The 16,983-nt window shown below is 44.8% G+C and overlaps 1 protein-coding gene across 4 annotated transcripts in view; it reads right to left on the reverse strand.

Annotated features, from left to right (window-relative positions):
- KIAA0319 overlaps window positions 1–16,983 on the reverse strand; it is a gene marked incomplete at both ends in the record, with an annotated part of 47,811 nt that overhangs the window by 967 nt on the left and 29,861 nt on the right. For 2 of the 4 annotated variants that reach the window (XM_082664683.1, XM_082664682.1), the window contains 9 exons: window positions 1,815–1,906; window positions 3,717–3,807; window positions 5,272–5,394; window positions 7,481–7,623; window positions 10,861–11,020; window positions 11,703–11,841; window positions 13,487–13,638; window positions 15,101–15,249; window positions 16,272–16,404. In XM_082664683.1, the coding sequence (XP_082520809.1) occupies window positions 1,815–1,906; window positions 3,717–3,807; window positions 5,272–5,394; window positions 7,481–7,623; window positions 10,861–11,020; window positions 11,703–11,841; window positions 13,487–13,638; window positions 15,101–15,249; window positions 16,272–16,404 (1,182 nt within the window). Of the gene's footprint in view, window positions 1–1,814; window positions 1,907–3,716; window positions 3,808–5,271; window positions 5,395–7,480; window positions 7,624–10,860; window positions 11,021–11,702; window positions 11,842–13,486; window positions 13,639–15,100; window positions 15,250–16,271; window positions 16,405–16,983 lie in introns of those variants that run through there. The other 2 variants (XM_082664685.1, XM_082664684.1) reach the window with 2 other exon arrangements.

Here is a 16,983-nt window from a genome sequence, read left to right on the forward strand (position 1 = left end):
TAGACAAGCACATGAATCCAAGGGAAGCCGTGAAGCTTGGATTTTGTCCTACTAGCAAAGGAGTGACACTATTAAAATGTTGTTTTAAGATATTACTAAAACCCAGTGGCAGGACAGAAGGAAGAGAGAGGAATAGCTGGAGAGCCAGCCACACACACGGAGCAGCGCAGCATGGAGGAAGGGAGCCCAGGCTCTAGAGCAGACGGCCTGTCCCACCTGCCTTTGGCGCCTACTAGCTCTGTTACTTGGGCAAGTTGCTAAACTCTTCTGTGCCTCAGTTTCCCTTTCTGTAAAATGGGGATAATCATAGAGCTGTTGGCAGGATTGGAATTCAGTGGTAAAGTGCATAGAATTGTACCTCCTACATATTAAACATTAAGTACCTGCTAACTATTACTGTTGTTACTATTAGTCCACAGGTGATATCACAAGGGTCTGAACTAGGGGTGGTGGTGAGAACGATGAGGAAAGAGGGCAAGAGATTAGGCAAGATGGAGTGGCTGGAATGGGGACAAGGCATCCTGGACCAAGCACCAGTGTCTGAGCTTTAGAGCCTGGTAATGAGGAACACAGGGGGGCTGTGAGTAGAAACAGGACTGCCAGAAGGGGGAGTGTATTTTAGAAGGCAGGTGGGTGAGACAATGCACCCAAAAGCACTTTGAGCTCTCAGGTACAAAGTCTCTTTATAACACCTCTGATATTAGTTATGTAATACAGATGGTGAACACTTGATAAATGCACGCTATCATGTGGATTTCCTGAGAAGCTTCCCCTGCCAAAGGCCCGAACCACGTTCTCCATACACGCTCAGTCATTCTGGCCTCTATGTTCCTACAGGGCCTCATCCGGCTTCTGTAGGGCTCTGACTCTGGTGTAATTATCCTCCCCTGGGCTCTGAGCGCCCCAAGGCAGGCACTATGCTTCATTCTCCTCCCCATCTCCAGGGCCTAACTCAGGGTCTGTGCAGATACATGACATTTACATGGGTAAATGTACATGGGTAAAAATACATGACAGATACATGGGTAGATACATGACATTTGCCGTGGACAACGTTCTGCATCTCACAACTTCGAAAGTGATTACAGCCCTCTGTAAGAATCAATTTAGTCATCAATCCAGAATTATGATAAGTCCATAGAATCAGTGCTAAGCAGCCTCAGGGGGCCAGAGAAGGTTCTTTTAGTCTCCAAGAGTTAATAAGTGAGAATCAGAGAGTTAACTGAGGTGGTCAAGAGGTAGTTCTCAGCATGGGGATCAATTCATGCTGTGAACAAAGTCAATTGTTTGTAAAAGCTTTTGTGTCCATCTATACACATGGCTGATTAGCTAATGCAGACGCTGAAAAATGTTTGGTTTTGAAGTCCAAATGTTATTTTGCGGCATTTTGTGTGTGGCAGACCTAAAAGGAACAGCATTCAGAGATGAGCCAGGGTGAAACAGCATCACAGGCCCCACCCTCCAACCATGAGTAGAGAAAAGCCAGGCACTGGGGACACCTGTTTGAAAAGCAGTCTTATTCCTGGGGTCATTTGTTTCGACCAATAATAGGCATGTCCTATCCCTCACCCATTCATGCCTCAAAGCACTTTGCCAAGATTTCATTACATGTATAATACAACTATTGCCTCCCAGGTAGCATATCCCCGGGATTGAAGTAGGTTGATTTTCTTCACAGAATCCCAGTCTCACTCTTCCTCCCCAGTTAAAGCGCCCACTCCAGCCTGCTGTTCTCCCTTCACCTACGGTGACACTCAGACACCTGGATCAAATAATGGAAAGGCACCAGGAAATCATCTTGGAGGCTGCCTTACCATATTTGGGCCTCAGCTCCATTCTTTCCTGGTCATCCATGTTATCCAGGATTGTGTACTTTGTTTTTTTCCTTATTTTAGTCCTTTTTCGTCTGAAAAGAACAAAGAAAAGGTCAACCCAGATTCTCAGAAAGGGTAACTAGGATCCAGGATTTCAAACACGTGGAGGACGCCAAAGGAAATGTTTTGCCTTTAGAATTGATTACATTCTGTTAATTGGCATCTTTTATTAAGGATATACACAGCCGGATCTGAGTTTGGTGAGTCTGAGGTACCTCACACATCTTGAAGAAACACAGGTCAGAGTAAGAAGGGTCACACTGCTACCACCCTCCTAACTGCAGGCTCTCACCCAGTCCTCAGGCTGAGGTGCCAGGGAACCTTCCAGAAACTCTCAATACCTGTGTGTTGGCCTAGCAAGCTTTTCTCCATGAGTCATTCCTTCCTCATAAAAACCTGGATTAGCAAGTTTTCCCCTCAACCTATACTATCCTGAGATGTCCAGAGATGCAGGAATGAAAAGATGATGTAACTGGCAGTCAGAAAAAAAACCCAACAGAAATTATAATAAATTCCCCCAAGGGAATAAGCAATAACTCATCAACACATAAAAACAACCGGGCTATCCTATGTACCTCATCCTATGCTTCAGGGGATAATTTGAAAATACACATCAACACTATGGTTAAGATATGTAGAGAACAAACAAAGGCAGTTTTCTGATAGCTTGGTGATTAACAGCATGGGCCTCTCACCCTGGGTTTACTATGGGGTGACTTTGAGATCATTTTTTGTTACCTCTGTGATTCCATGTTCCCACCTGTAAAATGGGAGTAAGAATAGTCCCTTTCTCATATGGTTGATAGGAGGTCTAAATAAGATAATACACAGAAAGCACGTAGAACCATTCATCACAATGGCAAATACTTAATAAATGCTCACAGTCAATCACTCTCATCGTCATCATGCTCATCTACTTGATACAAATGTCACAAAGCTGCAGAATTTTTAAAGCCAAGCACAGCAGGGTGACCATCATCCCAGAGGGTTCTGGGAAAACTTAATGGGATGGAGGCCTCTAAGTGCCTGTGCTCTCTTTCACCAGTCCTACCTTTGGGAAAATAACCACAAATAAAACTAAAAAAATTGATAAGTGATCTCTGAAAAATAACTATTATTTTGGTATAACCATTATTTCTTTTTATCACGTCTTCTTTGGAAAGCATTTATAGAGTTCCATATAGGAAAGTGGACCCAATGCTGTCTTCTAAGGACTTGAGTAATCACTGTTCCTACAAATCTCCTTATAGAGGGTCAAGCATGGGGTTATGGAAGGTTCGGACAATTAGGCATCTCTGGGGCTTCTCCGCGGTCAGCTCCATGGGAAAAAAGAAGGAGGAATCTAAAGCAAAGCCTCTCTTTGGTGACAGTATTCAGTTCGCTTAAAGTTTTACATTTATGAAATAGAATTCAGGTAGATTAGATTGTTGCTTCCCATACGTAAAATAATATAAATCTAGCGTTTAGATCAGTCTACTTCTACAACTCCTTTCTCTACCGAGGGTGGATTAGTCAGGCCACTTAGGTACTGTTCTAGTGAACATAATGCGAGACTGATAGAAAAGAGCCTTAGATTTGATACAGAATCACTGAATCTTCTAGAAAATATGAGAGCTGCAATGAACAAAAGCTGTCTCTAGTATTACTCTATTTAACTAGGCACATAAGCTTCGTGGGGGAGAATGCATTATAAAGTACTTTTAAAGTCAAGTTTCTCTTCATAAAAAGAGTGACTCAAACAGTTCAGCAGTTTCACAAACCCGAGCAAAAGCCGCTAGAACTGTCATATCACCTTCAATGTTGCATCTTTATTTCCAAGACATAAGTAAGCGTGCCAGGTACCTCTTGCAGCAGCAGATAGAAAGCCAAGTTAAACCCCCTGTTAGCACGACAAGAGTTAGAGCCAATGTTGTCACATAGAACACACTCCACTCTGAAAAACAAGAAAACCAGAGTGGACATGTTACATACCATTTGCAAAACAGCTTTATTTCAATGACTCACAATGAGTATTTCTGAGTCCATACAAGCAAAGCCATCTGTGGTGCTGCTACCGCCTCGCCAGGCTGGTCGAGAGCCTAAGCAAGGTGAAGTACAAATAAATCAAGAACAACTTAAAACCACCCGACTTTCATCCAACTGGTTCAGGGACCTCATGGAGCACATATTTCACACTGACCTGAGAACAGAATAATCTGAAAAAAAAAAATTCATCAGTTAAAAAGTAAGGCCTCTTAAACACCCATGAAAGTCACATCAAAATATTCATTCCATGGGCTTCCCTGGTGGCGCAGTGGTTGAGAGTCCGCCTGCTGAGGCAGGGGACATGGGTTCGTGCCCCGGTCCGGGAAGATCCCACATGTCGCGGAGCGGCTGGGCCCGTGAGCCATGGCCGCTGAGCCTGTGCGTCCGGAGCCTGTGCTCCGCAACGGGAGAGGCCACAGCAGTGAGAGGCCCACATACCGCAAAACAAACAAACAAAAAAATATATATTCATTCCAGAATCACAGAACCTCAAAACTAGTTCTGGCCTGGTTTGAACAAAGCAAATAAAGTATTTGTATGGTCGCCTATGACATGAAGATGCTTTTCACAGAGCCAGACAGCCACTCAGAAGCTACCTGATCTTCACTTCCCCCACATCCTTGTGGAAATCCAGGGTAAAAAGTTCTGCACCAGCAACTCAGGAAGAGAGAAACCAATGGAGCAAAAACAGAAGGTTTACCTCTATTAAATGTTATATGTGTTCCTTGGAAAAACAATCCAAGGGCTGGCTATTTTCAAATGTTTATGTAGTAGAGTGGGAACATAATTTGGCAGTCAGCTCATCCTAATTTTTCGGCCAATTATGTCCATCTACATCCCCAAGAAAACAAAATTACTCTTAGGAATAGACTGGCATTGAAATACAGTTCCCTCCTCAGAAGAGACTTAAGGGCACCAGCTTGGCCAGCTGAGGCGGTGGTTCCAATTTCTGGTGCCTGCTTGGGCAGACAGCCTGGAAGAATGGGCCAATTTTCTTGTTCATCTGATTCCAGCCAGGTCCACACCAGGGACCACTTCACCAGAAGGTCACACTCAGCTCAAGACAAGGCAGGTGCAATGTGGAAATGGGGACCATGTAGCCCAAAGCAGCCTTCTCAGCAATGCCAGCGATGGTTAGCCAACTGCTCTGCCAAGGTGAATCTCCTCATCGGGAAGTTTTACGAAAAGCCTTAAACATACCCCCAAGGTGAACTGTGGGAGGATCTTAACCCATCACCACGTGAGCTCGTTCGCTTGGCTTCGGGTGAGAAAAGCGTTGAGTTTACAGCTGCAAAGCTAGGCAGATCTTTCTGACAGTTCAGAATGATTTGTCTGAAGGCTCCTCACCCAAAGCCACCACACCAGGACTCACCACAGTTGCTTTCCCCATCCTGAATATAACGCTGGATCAGGTTCTCCATCCACAACTGAGAGCAAATGCAGCGCTTTGTGATGGGGTCACAGTGACCATGGCCAGAACACTTCAGGAGGCACCCTGCAAGGAGGCGAGTGGGGCAGAGGTCACCATGGAGAAAAGGGGCTCCCTGGCTTCAGCTGTGTCTTTTCATAGCATAGACCCTGAACAGAGGCATCTCGTTGAATCAAGAGACTCTTACGCTATGAACAGGGGTCCCGGGGAAAGTCTCTTGAATCGACAATCTCATCTGGAAGCAAATGGCAGAAATATGCCAACACCTGAACTGTGAAACAAAAGCCTTAATCATGTAGCAGAAACGTAGCACCCTTTGGCTTAAGAAAGAGAAATTCTAAGAATTTATCCAGTGAAAACGACTGGGGATGTGCACAAAAACTTATCTACATTGCAGCATTATTTAAAATCAACCTGACGGTCTGTGAGTAGAGGATTGGTTGTATAAGTTGTGGAACATATCTAGGATGGAGTACTGTGAGGTCATGAATATGTTATTGAGGGATGAATTTTAAAAGATTTGAGAAAATGGTCATAATATGATTTGAAGTTAAATACCAGATTAAAAAATTATATATCAAATTATCCTGATTGTATTAACGTGTTTCTAGAGATGGGGGAACTGGAAGGAAAAGCATCAAAATATTAACAAAAGTTATCTTTGGATGGTGGGAATTCTAGACTCTAGAATCTAAAGGATTATTCTAATTTTTTTTGTCTTGTTGGATATTCCAAATTTCCTACAATAAATAATACTACTTTTGTAGCTAGAAAAAAAGGAGTTCTTAAAAAAATTAATTTACTCCATATTACAAAGAAAGTCAATTGTGGATAGGTATACATCTGAAACAAATTAAATTTTACTCCCCAAATGGTATCACAGTCCCCAGTGTTTATTGAAATGACCTGGGATAAAGACCACATTTCCATCCACACATATGAATGAGTTTGGTGCCAGGAAGAGGTGTCAGGCAAGCCACTAAGAAAAGAGGTACCACTGGAAGGCACTTAAAAGCTATCTTAGGGCTTCCCTGGTGGCGCAGTGGTTGAGAATCTGCCTGCCGATGCAGGGGACACGGGTTCGTGCCCCGGTCCGGGAAGATCCCACATGCCGCGGAGCGGCTGGGCCCGTGAGCCATGGCCGCTGAGCCTGCGTGTCCGGAGCCTGTGCTCCGCAACGGGAGAGGCCACAGCAGTGAGAGGCCCACGTACCGCCAAAAAAAAAAAAAAAAAGCTATCTTAGATTTCCAAGAGTCTACACAACACCATGTTCACAACCTAAGGCACGATGTCCCAGGTCAATAAATTATATAAACATGGCTTTTCCAACCAATAACACGTATCTGTCTTTTAATACTGTTCTGACCATCTAAGTATGAAATCTCTGACCATGACCAGTATGAAAGAGTATGGTTTTAAAAACAGACCATAACTGTTGTTTGTCTCCAGTTTCCCTCAAAGACAAAGCATGGTTGGCAAATGTATGTTGCAGGAAACCAGGTGGAGACATAAATGCAAAACAAATCTCTGGATGCTAAAGCAAAGATGTCCACATGTCCTCTTTCTGTGCCAGTAAAACATAGCCACGATCAGCAAATCTGATTCTTTTAGAATATTCCCGTAGGGGTTGACATGGAGAAATTGGACAGATAATGAAATATTGAACTTCATTCCTACTTAAGTCAAAAAAGACTATGAAGGCTTTCCTGGTGGTGCAGTGGTTGAGAGTCCGCCTACCGATGCAGGGGACACGGGTTCATGCCCCGGTCCGGGAAGATCCCACATGCCGCGGAGCGGCTGGGCCCGTGAGCCATGGCCGCTGAGCCTGCGTGTCCGGAGCCTGTGCTCCGCAGCGGGAGAGGCCACAACAGTGAGAGGCCCGCGTACCGCCAAAAAAAAAAACAAAAAAAAAAACAGACTATGAGACCTGGCTACTGTCCCACCATATAGGAACCAAATCATATTTCACCTTCTCTGAAAAATCTTTTCCTTTAACCTGGGTAATTATGTTTCTATAAGACTCCCATTGCATTTAATTGGATGGGATGTCTAGTCCAGTGGAATCCAATTCTGAATATACAACAATTAGGTATTTACATTACTTGAACTTTAAAACTAAAAATAAAAAAGAATATTTCTGATGGGGACATACCTGCTGTGTCAATCCTCAAGACTTTGAAAAGCAAGAAATCAGCCTTTTCCTTTGAGAGCCGCCTGTGCAGATTTCGGGCCACTTCCGCAGCTTTGAGGACCTTGAAAGGTGGCCCAGTCTGTACATAAAACACAATCACGGTGCTGCAGAGGAGACAGAGAGAGAGGTCAGCCACACGGTTATGCAGTGACCAATGTGACACATCCACTCCAGCCATCTGACCTGTGGGGCTGAGAAGACAGACGGCCACAGCTCTGCCGCTTGGCAAGGACATAGGGGTGTATTCTGAGGGTCAAGGGATTGATCGGTTTCTATTCACAAATAAAGGCTCTTTGGTCCCAGAGTTCAGCTGATGATAGATAGACCTTTGGATAAAAGGAGCAATGTATGTGTGTGTGCAAACAGACATAACCACACACAGAATAAGAACTTTCAGACACATCTTCATTTTTACCTTTTTGTTGAGATATAATACACTTACAATAAAAAGTCACCTTTTTTTTTTTTTTTTTTTTTGGCGGTGCTGTGCAGCTTGCAGGATCTCAGTTCCCAGACCAGTGATTGAACCTGGGGCCAAGGCAGTGAAAACCCAGAATCCTAACCACTAGGCCACCAGGGAACTCCCAAAAGTCACCCTTCTGAAGTGTACAATTCAGTGGCCTTCGGTATACTCACAAAGTTGTGCAACCAACACCACCGTCTAATTCCAGGACATGGGCTTCCCTGGTGGCGCAGTGGTTGAGAATCTGCCTGCTAATGCAGGGGACACGGGTTCGAGCCCTGGTCTGGGAGGATCCCACGTGTCGCGGAGCAACTAGGCCCGTGAGCCACAACTACTGAGCCTGCGTGTCTGGAGCCTGTGCTCCGCAACAAGAGAGGCCGCGATAGTGAAGAGACCCGCGCACCGCGATGAAGAGTGGCCCCCACTTGCAGCAACTAGAGAAAGCCCTAGCACAGAAACGAAGACCCAACACAGCCAAAAATAAGTATAAAAATAAATAAATAATTCCAGAACATTTCCATCATCACAGAAACTCCACACCCACTAAGAGCCGCCCCCATGCCGCCCCTCAGCTCCTGCCAAACACTAATCTACTTTTCTGTCTCTGTAGGTTTAATTATTCTGGGCTTTTGATATAAATGGAATATATATATGAGGCATTTCACATCTGGCTTCTTTCATTTAGCATAATGTTTTCAAAGCTCATCCAAGTTGCAGCATATATCAGTATTTCCCCCTCCTTTGAATTGCCAAATATTATTCCATTGTATGAATATATCTCATTTTATTTATCCACTCATCAGTCGATGACATTTGGATTGTATCTACTTTGTGGCTATATGAATAACGCCACTGTGAATGTTCACGTGCCAGATTTCTTTTTTTTTTTTTAACATCTTTATTGGAGTATACTTGCTTTACAATGGTGTGTTAGTTTCTGCTGTATCACAAAGTGAATCAGCTACACATATACATATATCCCCATATTTCCTCCCTCTTGAGTCTCCCACGTGCCAGATTTCGTATGGACATATGTTTATCATTTCTTTTGGGTATATACCCAGGAGCAGAATTACTGGGTCGTATGGTAGCTCTACATTTAGCACTTTGAGGAACTGACAAACTGTTTTCCCCAGTGGCTACACCATTTACATTCCCACCAGCTACGTATGAGTGTTCCAATTTTTCCATATACTTGCCAACATTTGTTATGGTCTGTCTTCTGGATTGCAGCCATCCTGGTGGGTGTGGAGTGGTATCTCAATGTGATTTTGATTTGCATTTCCCTAATAGCTAGTGATGCTGAGCATCTTTTCACGTGCTTATTGGCATTTGTATATTTTCTTTGGAGAGATTTTATTCAAATCTGTATTAGTTTCCAAATGTTGCCATAAAAATGTACCACAAACTGGGTGGCTTAACACAACAGAAATTTATTCTCCCACAGTGTTAGAGGCTAGAATTCCAAAATCAAGGTGTTGGTAGGAACATCCTCTCGGAAGGCTCTAGGGGAGAATCTGCTCCATGCCCTTCTCTTAGCTTCTGCTGTTGCTGGCAATCCTTGGCGTTCTGTGGCTTGTAGACACATCACTCCAATCTCTACCTCCAGTATCACATGGCAGGTTCTCTGTGTGTCTGTCTCTGTGTCTCTTTTCTTATAAGGACACAGTCATGTTGGATTAAGGGTCCACTCTACTCCAGTATGACCTCATCTTAACTAATTCCTTTTCATTTATAATCCTTTTCATTTCTATAAGGTTGGTAGTGATATCCCTTTTCATTCCAGATTTCAGCAGTTTGAGTCTTCTCTCTTTTTCTTGGTCATTCTAGCTAAAGCTTTATCGATTTTGTTGATCTTTCAAAGAAACAACTTTTGGGGCTTCCCTGGTGGTGCAGTGGTTGAGAATCTGCCTGCCAGTGCAGGGGACACAGGTTCGAGCCCTGGTCTGGGAAGCTCCCACATGCGGCGGAGCAACTGGGCCCATGAGCCACAACTACTGAGCCTGCGCATCTGGACCCTGTGCTCCACAACGGGAGAGGCCCGTGCACCGCGATGAAGAGTGGCCCCCGCTTGCCGCAACTAGAGAAAGCCCTCGCACAGAAACGAAGACCCAACACAGCCAAAAATAAATAAATAAATTTATAAAAAAAAAAGAAAGAAACAACTTTTGGTTTTATTGATTTTCAGATGTGTTTGGTTCAGTGTTTGATATAAGAAAGGGAAATGTATGATCCATTTTGGAAAGAGTTCCGTAAAAAAATAACTAGTATTTTTAATTTATTATTTTTCTAAGTAAATTTCAGTTATCTGAAAAGCAAACCTAAACAGAACAGCTGACAATAACTGGCAGATGGATTCACTGCGAATAGTAGGTTTTTATTCCCATATTCTCTCTCTCTCTCTCTCTCTCTCCCCATCCCACTTCCCTGTTCATAAGTTGGATAAGAGTTTTTTAAAAACTCAATTAAAATTGTAAATCTTATAAGAAATCAAGGAAGAGGTTGAACCTTATAGACCCTCAGAAGACAGCAATGGTACCCATAATCCTCTCACACTGAGAGAAGTCTCAGCCCCTAAACACGGGGCAGGGATGAAGCCTGGCTGTGAGGCATCCCCCGTGCGTGCCCCAGACCATGCGCACACCCTCCGATGATACCAGAACTAAAACCCAGCTCCCTCTGACGTTCCCTATGCCTTCCTTCAGAACATTCTCGATCAACAAACATTTACCGAGACTTGTGGGAAGGACCTATAATGATGTTGTCCTTACTGCTTCCCTTTGAGGAAGAAAAAAGAATATGAATGGGATAAACATGCGTGCAAAGACAGAGAACGAGAGGAAATGACGAGCTTCAGGCTGGATGGTGCGGATCTTACCTGAGATCCGAGAGGGCCTGAATCTTCTGAACCTTGATGTCTGAGTCCAGCACATTCAGCAGCACCGCCAGCTGCCTCACAAGGGTGTCCTTCTGCTGTTCCGTCAGCTGCCCAACGCCAACCTGCAGGATCAGCTCCACCAGGCCACTCTTCTTCGGGTCTGGGGAAATGAGAAGACATAGGCTTTCCACCTGGAAACCCCAGGCTTGATAATAGGAGGAGCAAGGCCTGTGTAATAGTTAAAGAGCTTTAAATGACCCCTGTGTGATTTCTACGCTTAGGTTCTAGGGCTCAGGTCAATTCTTCCAAGTACCACGGGGGCCACTATCCGAGAGTACTTCTTCTTTCTTTTATATCAGCTTGCTGTCTATTCATTTTTCCCCAGATGATAAGGAGGTGTGACTAATCTGCCTCTGGGCTCACGTGAAATTCTGGGACCTCACACACCTCCTTGGGCCTGGTAAGAGAACTATGTCTCCGAGCACTGCGGGCCCGGCCCACTTTATGCCGGGGGTCGGTGTGGCCACCTTGCTGGAGCTGCCCTCTCCGCGCTCCCAGGAATGAAGGCCTCGTGTCCACCTCACATTAGGTCTTTGTCTTCTGGCAGGAAAACCAAAGTGACCAGGGAGTCCTGCTGCCAGACCCAATTCTCCCTAATGAGTTAGGAGGCTGGATCTGTTTGGGGATAGATAACCACAGGCAGAGGAAACCTCCAAGTGGGCCCAGCTTCCCACACCGGGTTCCACTGTCACCTGCAAGGAGCCCCAAAGGCTGACCTCTCCCCCCCGCCCCCGCTCACGGACCAGCCCCACAAACCCAGGCCCGGAAGCCTGTGAGCGCACCTGGCCGCACTTCCACGGTGGCAGTGTCCACGTCCGAGGCGCCCTGACTGTCAGTGACTCGCAGGTGGAAAGTGTAGACCCCCTCCACCAGGTTGGTGAGCTGCAGGGCCGTGCTGTGGTCAGAGCCATCCATGACATCCTGAGAAATAACCCAGTTCATGATTCAATAGTCAGCTCCCAACCTGGGCCTCTGTTGATCCCAAACCTCAGGGTCCCGTCTTTGTCACACATGCATGATTCTAAGGGGCAGGGTGAACAGGAAGCAAGGTGGTGGGTTAGTGAAGGTCCGGGCAATCCTCAGCGTCTCTCCCACTTTTAAAGCACCAGGAGGCACAATCCTCAGACAGGACTTTGTGAGCTGAGCTGCTTCCCAAGGGCCCTCTAGGAATTACCAAATTCCACCCTACAGAGGGGGAAACCACCGAAATTAGGGCAGAGACCTGGAGGGTGAAGTACTCTCTTTGAAGAGCTTTCTGGGTCTTATTTTTAAAGATAGTTTTACAATGCTCTCATCTCGGGTTTCCTCATGGTGTATCAGGTTCACCTTCTCAAATGACCCAAGAGCCTGAGTAGCAACATCTCTGCTCAGAGAATTCGAGAAGAATCTCCCAGACCCTCTCTCTGAACTTGCTAACAGAAGAGGGTGGTAACAAGGGCTCTGATCAGACAGCTGTTATAATTACACTTAGAGGCTAACCCACCATCTGGCTGAACAGTATTCATTCCAGAGTTACTTTAGAAATTAGAAAGCATTTTCAGTTCTTTCCCTGGGACCACTCCTTCAGTACATCTCCAAGAGTGAATTTGCATCTCTCAAGTCCTTAGCAACAGGAGGAATGAAGATGTACCTAAATTTACAGCCTAAGAGGCAGAGTGATCTAATGGGGAAAAAGGCCTGCCAGGAGCTAAAAACCTAGGTCTATCTGGTTTGACTAAGGATGAGTTAGTTGACCTTGGCCAAGTCTCTTTCCATCCCTGCATCTCATTCTCTGTACTTAGGAAATGGGAATAGCAATCCTCGATCTATTGACCTATCTGGTACAATGTTGAGGAAAAGGAAAGAATCCATTTGGACCAAAATAGGAACAATGGGGAAGCTAAGGAGCAGAATGAGTCCCATGAGAAGACATGGTTTCAAAGTCCCTCCAGGCTATGGTTTCTGACCCTACGCAAAGTCTGGGCAAGGAAAAAGTCAGAAGGGACTTCAGATTTGTTTAAACTGAACAGCAGCCTGCTGCCTCCAGCCCTCAGAAGAAACCTAGAAGCATAAACACCTTAGTGGGGACCATGGAAAGGGAGATGAGGTCATAACAGAGACATTGCTATGGAGTTAACTGTGTTCCCTCATCTGCTGAAGCCCTAATCCCCCAGTGTGGCTCTATTTGAGATAAGGTCTATTAAGAGGTAATTAAGGTTAAATGAGGTCATAGGTTGCGGTCCTGATCCCATAGGATTAGTGTCCTTATAAGAAGAAATACCCAAGAGCCCTCTCTCTCCCCCTCCCCTCCCCTCTCTCCTCTCTCTCTCCTGCCACCCCCAACCCCCGCCCCACCCCTGTGAGGACACAGCAAGAAGGCAGCTGTCTGAGAACCAGGAAGAGAGCTCTCATCTGGAACCAAACTGGCTAGCACCTTGATCTTGGACTTCGCAGCCTCCAGAACTGGAAGAACACAAATATCTGTTGTTCAAGTCACCCCGTCTATGCTATTTTGTTATGCAGCCCTAGCAAACTAATACAGACATAATGATTAGTGGTCCAGGGGCAATTCTCTTCAAGTACTCACTCCAGCTGCTGGACTCTGGCCATCCCGGATCCACAGATAGGACACAATTCCTTGGTCATCAGTAGACCTTGAACCATCCAAAGTAATGGAGTTATTGGGAAGCACAAGAACATGTCTGCCACCAGCCTGGGCTCTGGGAGGACTATTATTTTCTAAGTCAAATATAGCAAAAATGAAAGCAAAGAAATTGATTTAAAACACTTGTGATAGAAGTGTATCACGAACTATCCACGACTATTCCATCTTGCAGACATGTAGATTTAAAATATCCAAAAAGCATCACTTCCTGCCCCAAATACCCATTAGATAACATACAGACTTTCTTAAAGTTCTTTTTGCACTTAGCTAGTTGTGATTTGGCAGCCTACATGCTGGACAGTTTTCTATTATCATTACAGTTTTTTCTCTTTTTAAAAAAGAGAAATCATGATCTTACTTATGTTTGGGGTCTGGAAAATGAAAATATTTTAGTTTAAAATATGCTATGGATTATTTTGTACTGGTCCACACTATCTGGCCACAGAAATATTTTTGTTTCTAACAGTACCAAATCTTGCTTGTCTAAGTAAATTGAAGAGGGAGGATTCAGGGCAGTGGGGAGAATCTGGCACTGAGGAGGCTTAATTCCATTGTCCATACAGGGAAAGGCTAGAAAGAATAGAAATAGACTGGCAGTAAATTGAGTAAACCCCAAAATCCTTCTATAAGAAACAATATCTAGACCCTATCGAGCTTCAAAACTGGAACTTAAGACAACCACCCCCTTTTATGCACATGTCCCCATACTTTCTCTACTATTATATATGGCTGAAAACTTCCATAATAAAACGTTTGAAAAAAACTCAAATCGATGTCACTGTGCTGATAAAATTGTTTCATCCTTTCCCAACTGCCCAGCAAATAAAGTCCAAATTCCTCAGCATGACACTTGACACATACAATACCTCAAGGCTGAGCTTCTGCCTTTGTCTCAGCCACCCTCCCCAATGAACTGACACTCTTGCTGGTCCATAATACTGGTGAATGGATTTTACCATCCAGCCATGCTCTTTTACACCTCTGATCTTCAATACATCATAATCATTTATTCATTCACTGAAGTAACCAACATCTTTGATTTGCCATGAGTCTAGCACTGTGCCACGTGGAAGAGACAGAAATATCTGAAACAAAGGTCTTCAACCAGATCATGGTCAAATGGAAAAGAAAAAAGAGACAAGTACATAAAGCAGGATGTCATAGATTGGACCATACATTTCATATTAAGAAACAACAGGGAATTTGAAACCATCTCTGCTCTTAGATTTCCAAGGAAGAGGGAAAGCAAAGCATCATGTGGTCACTAGGACATGGGGCTTTAGTTGCCAGTAGTCGCAGAAGGAGAATGAAGCTATTAGGACACACACTCCACAAACAGAAGGAAATGCTGTGCACGTGGACGGAAGAAGAGTGATCTTTGCTTGGCCAAGCAGAGTTCGGTATCTGCTATAGCCAATAAGCAAACACTAACGTTTCTGGATAACCATGGCCTGGCTTAGGGTCTGTGAGACTGAAAAGCAGAAGGGGCCCAACCTCCTCCACTGGCAGATCCACCTGCCCTCTGCCTTGACTCACCCTTCCTCACGGTAACGCTGAGGGTGGTCGTGCTGCTTAGTCCCTGCTGGTCTTTCACCGCTAAACGGAAGTGGTAGGTACCCACCTGAAGACCGCTTACTGTGGCTATAGCTTTGTCGATGTTTTCCATCTCCACTGCGCTGGGGCCTCTGTGAAACAGGACAGTCATTAACAAAAGGCAGGGGGCATGGGATTCTGACGACGGCAGGTATGTTGCTTGTGTCCTTATAAATGCTTCTTTTCACAGCAATAATATATACCATCTAGAGAATTCTAAGATAATTTTGTATTCATTTAGATTCTCTAGTTCTATGTAAGAGTCACAAGTTAAAGCCTATTTCAGAAAGAGGCTGCTGGATTCCTGGGAAGAGGATTTTGGAGTCTTCTGTTTTTTTAAATTGAACTGTCAGTGAAATGATCAGAATGGAGCCTTATAAACTATTCCTGTTTCTCCTTTGAATAAAATCAGCTGAAATCCTCAGTTATCTTTCGAGAGAGTGTGGAGGAGGAGAGAGCAAGCCAGGTAATTGATCTCCTGGCTCATGAGGAATTATTCAATACAGCGGAGTCATGAAGATCGTGGGCTTTGTAGTCAGGAAGACCCACGATTGAGCCTCAGCTCTTGCTCTTACCATCTGGGCAACCAGAGACCCTGGGACTGACTCATCTCTGCAAGCCTCAGTTTCTTCATCTTTAAAATGGGAATAATATTATCACTTACCTCTTAAGAAATGACCTAGGATTCCATGAGATTAAGCATGTACAGCACAGAAAATGCTGGAGGATAAAGGAATCCCCTTGAACTCTGCACTTCTGTTGTCTACAGTCACTGCACGTGGTTTGAGTGAGTACAGACTGGGGGGCCTCGTGAGGACCCCACCCAGGTTCCCCTGCACCACTTCTGTCATGAAGCTCACCTCACACCAAGACTGCCCTGTCCACCTGCCCCAGCTCCACCTCTCTCCACTGTCAAGGAATGTCCATCTTGTCCATCCACACCTGATACAGAATCCAATCAATAGTTCCCTGGCCACTTCTAGAAATGTGCTTAAATACTGACTCCTCAACACTCTCAAGCTGAGTGTTTAACGTAGACCCTCCAGAGCAGGGGTAATGTTAGCTCTCATCCAGGGGGTGAACCCAGCACTCAGTGATGAGATGCGCTGACTACCTGACATGCTCCCAGTGGTAGAAAACAATGCCGTGGTCATCACTGCTTCTGCTCCCATCCAGGGTGGTGCTTTCCACCGGGAAGACCAGCTCCTGATCCGGGCCGGCGACAGCCATCGGAGGCCTGTTGTCTTCTAGAATTATAGAAACGGTGTGAAGAAATATTATCTCTTTACATTAAGTCTGCCATCCCCTGATTTCTTTATTTAAGCAAATTACTCATATTCAGCTCAGGCAGCTACTAGAGCATGCCCTGTCCTTTGGGAATCCTGGGGTGAAACACTGCAGTCTCCTAGCTGACCCAGGAGTTAAACATTCTAAGTTTGAGATGGGGGTTACAGGCAGCAAGAAATACTGTTCCCTAATATGTACGTCTTTGGTTTCTTTAAAATACCTTAAAAGTCATGGAGTGGAACTGTAGTTAATTCCCCAATGTCTGGCCACAAGCCATCTGAGTATCAAGCCACACATAACTACCAGCCTCTTCAAGAATGCCCTAGAGCTTTGCAGCAGAGTGGGGCATGGCATCAGAGCCCACAGTGACTCTGGAGATAGCTCTCATTTTGTCCTTCATGCCATGGTTTGGAGACAAGCCGGGACATAATTCAGAACCACAAAAGCAAATTGCCTTGATATTAAGATTCAGCTCTGCAGCCCTGATTTCTTGATAGTTCAAAGATTTAGAGAATTTGTACCAAATTTGGCTGGTCTGA

This window comes from Grampus griseus (genome assembly GCF_964374135.1).
Source record: "Grampus griseus genome assembly, chromosome: 10".
NCBI classification, from domain to species: domain Eukaryota; kingdom Metazoa; phylum Chordata; class Mammalia; order Artiodactyla; family Delphinidae; genus Grampus; species Grampus griseus.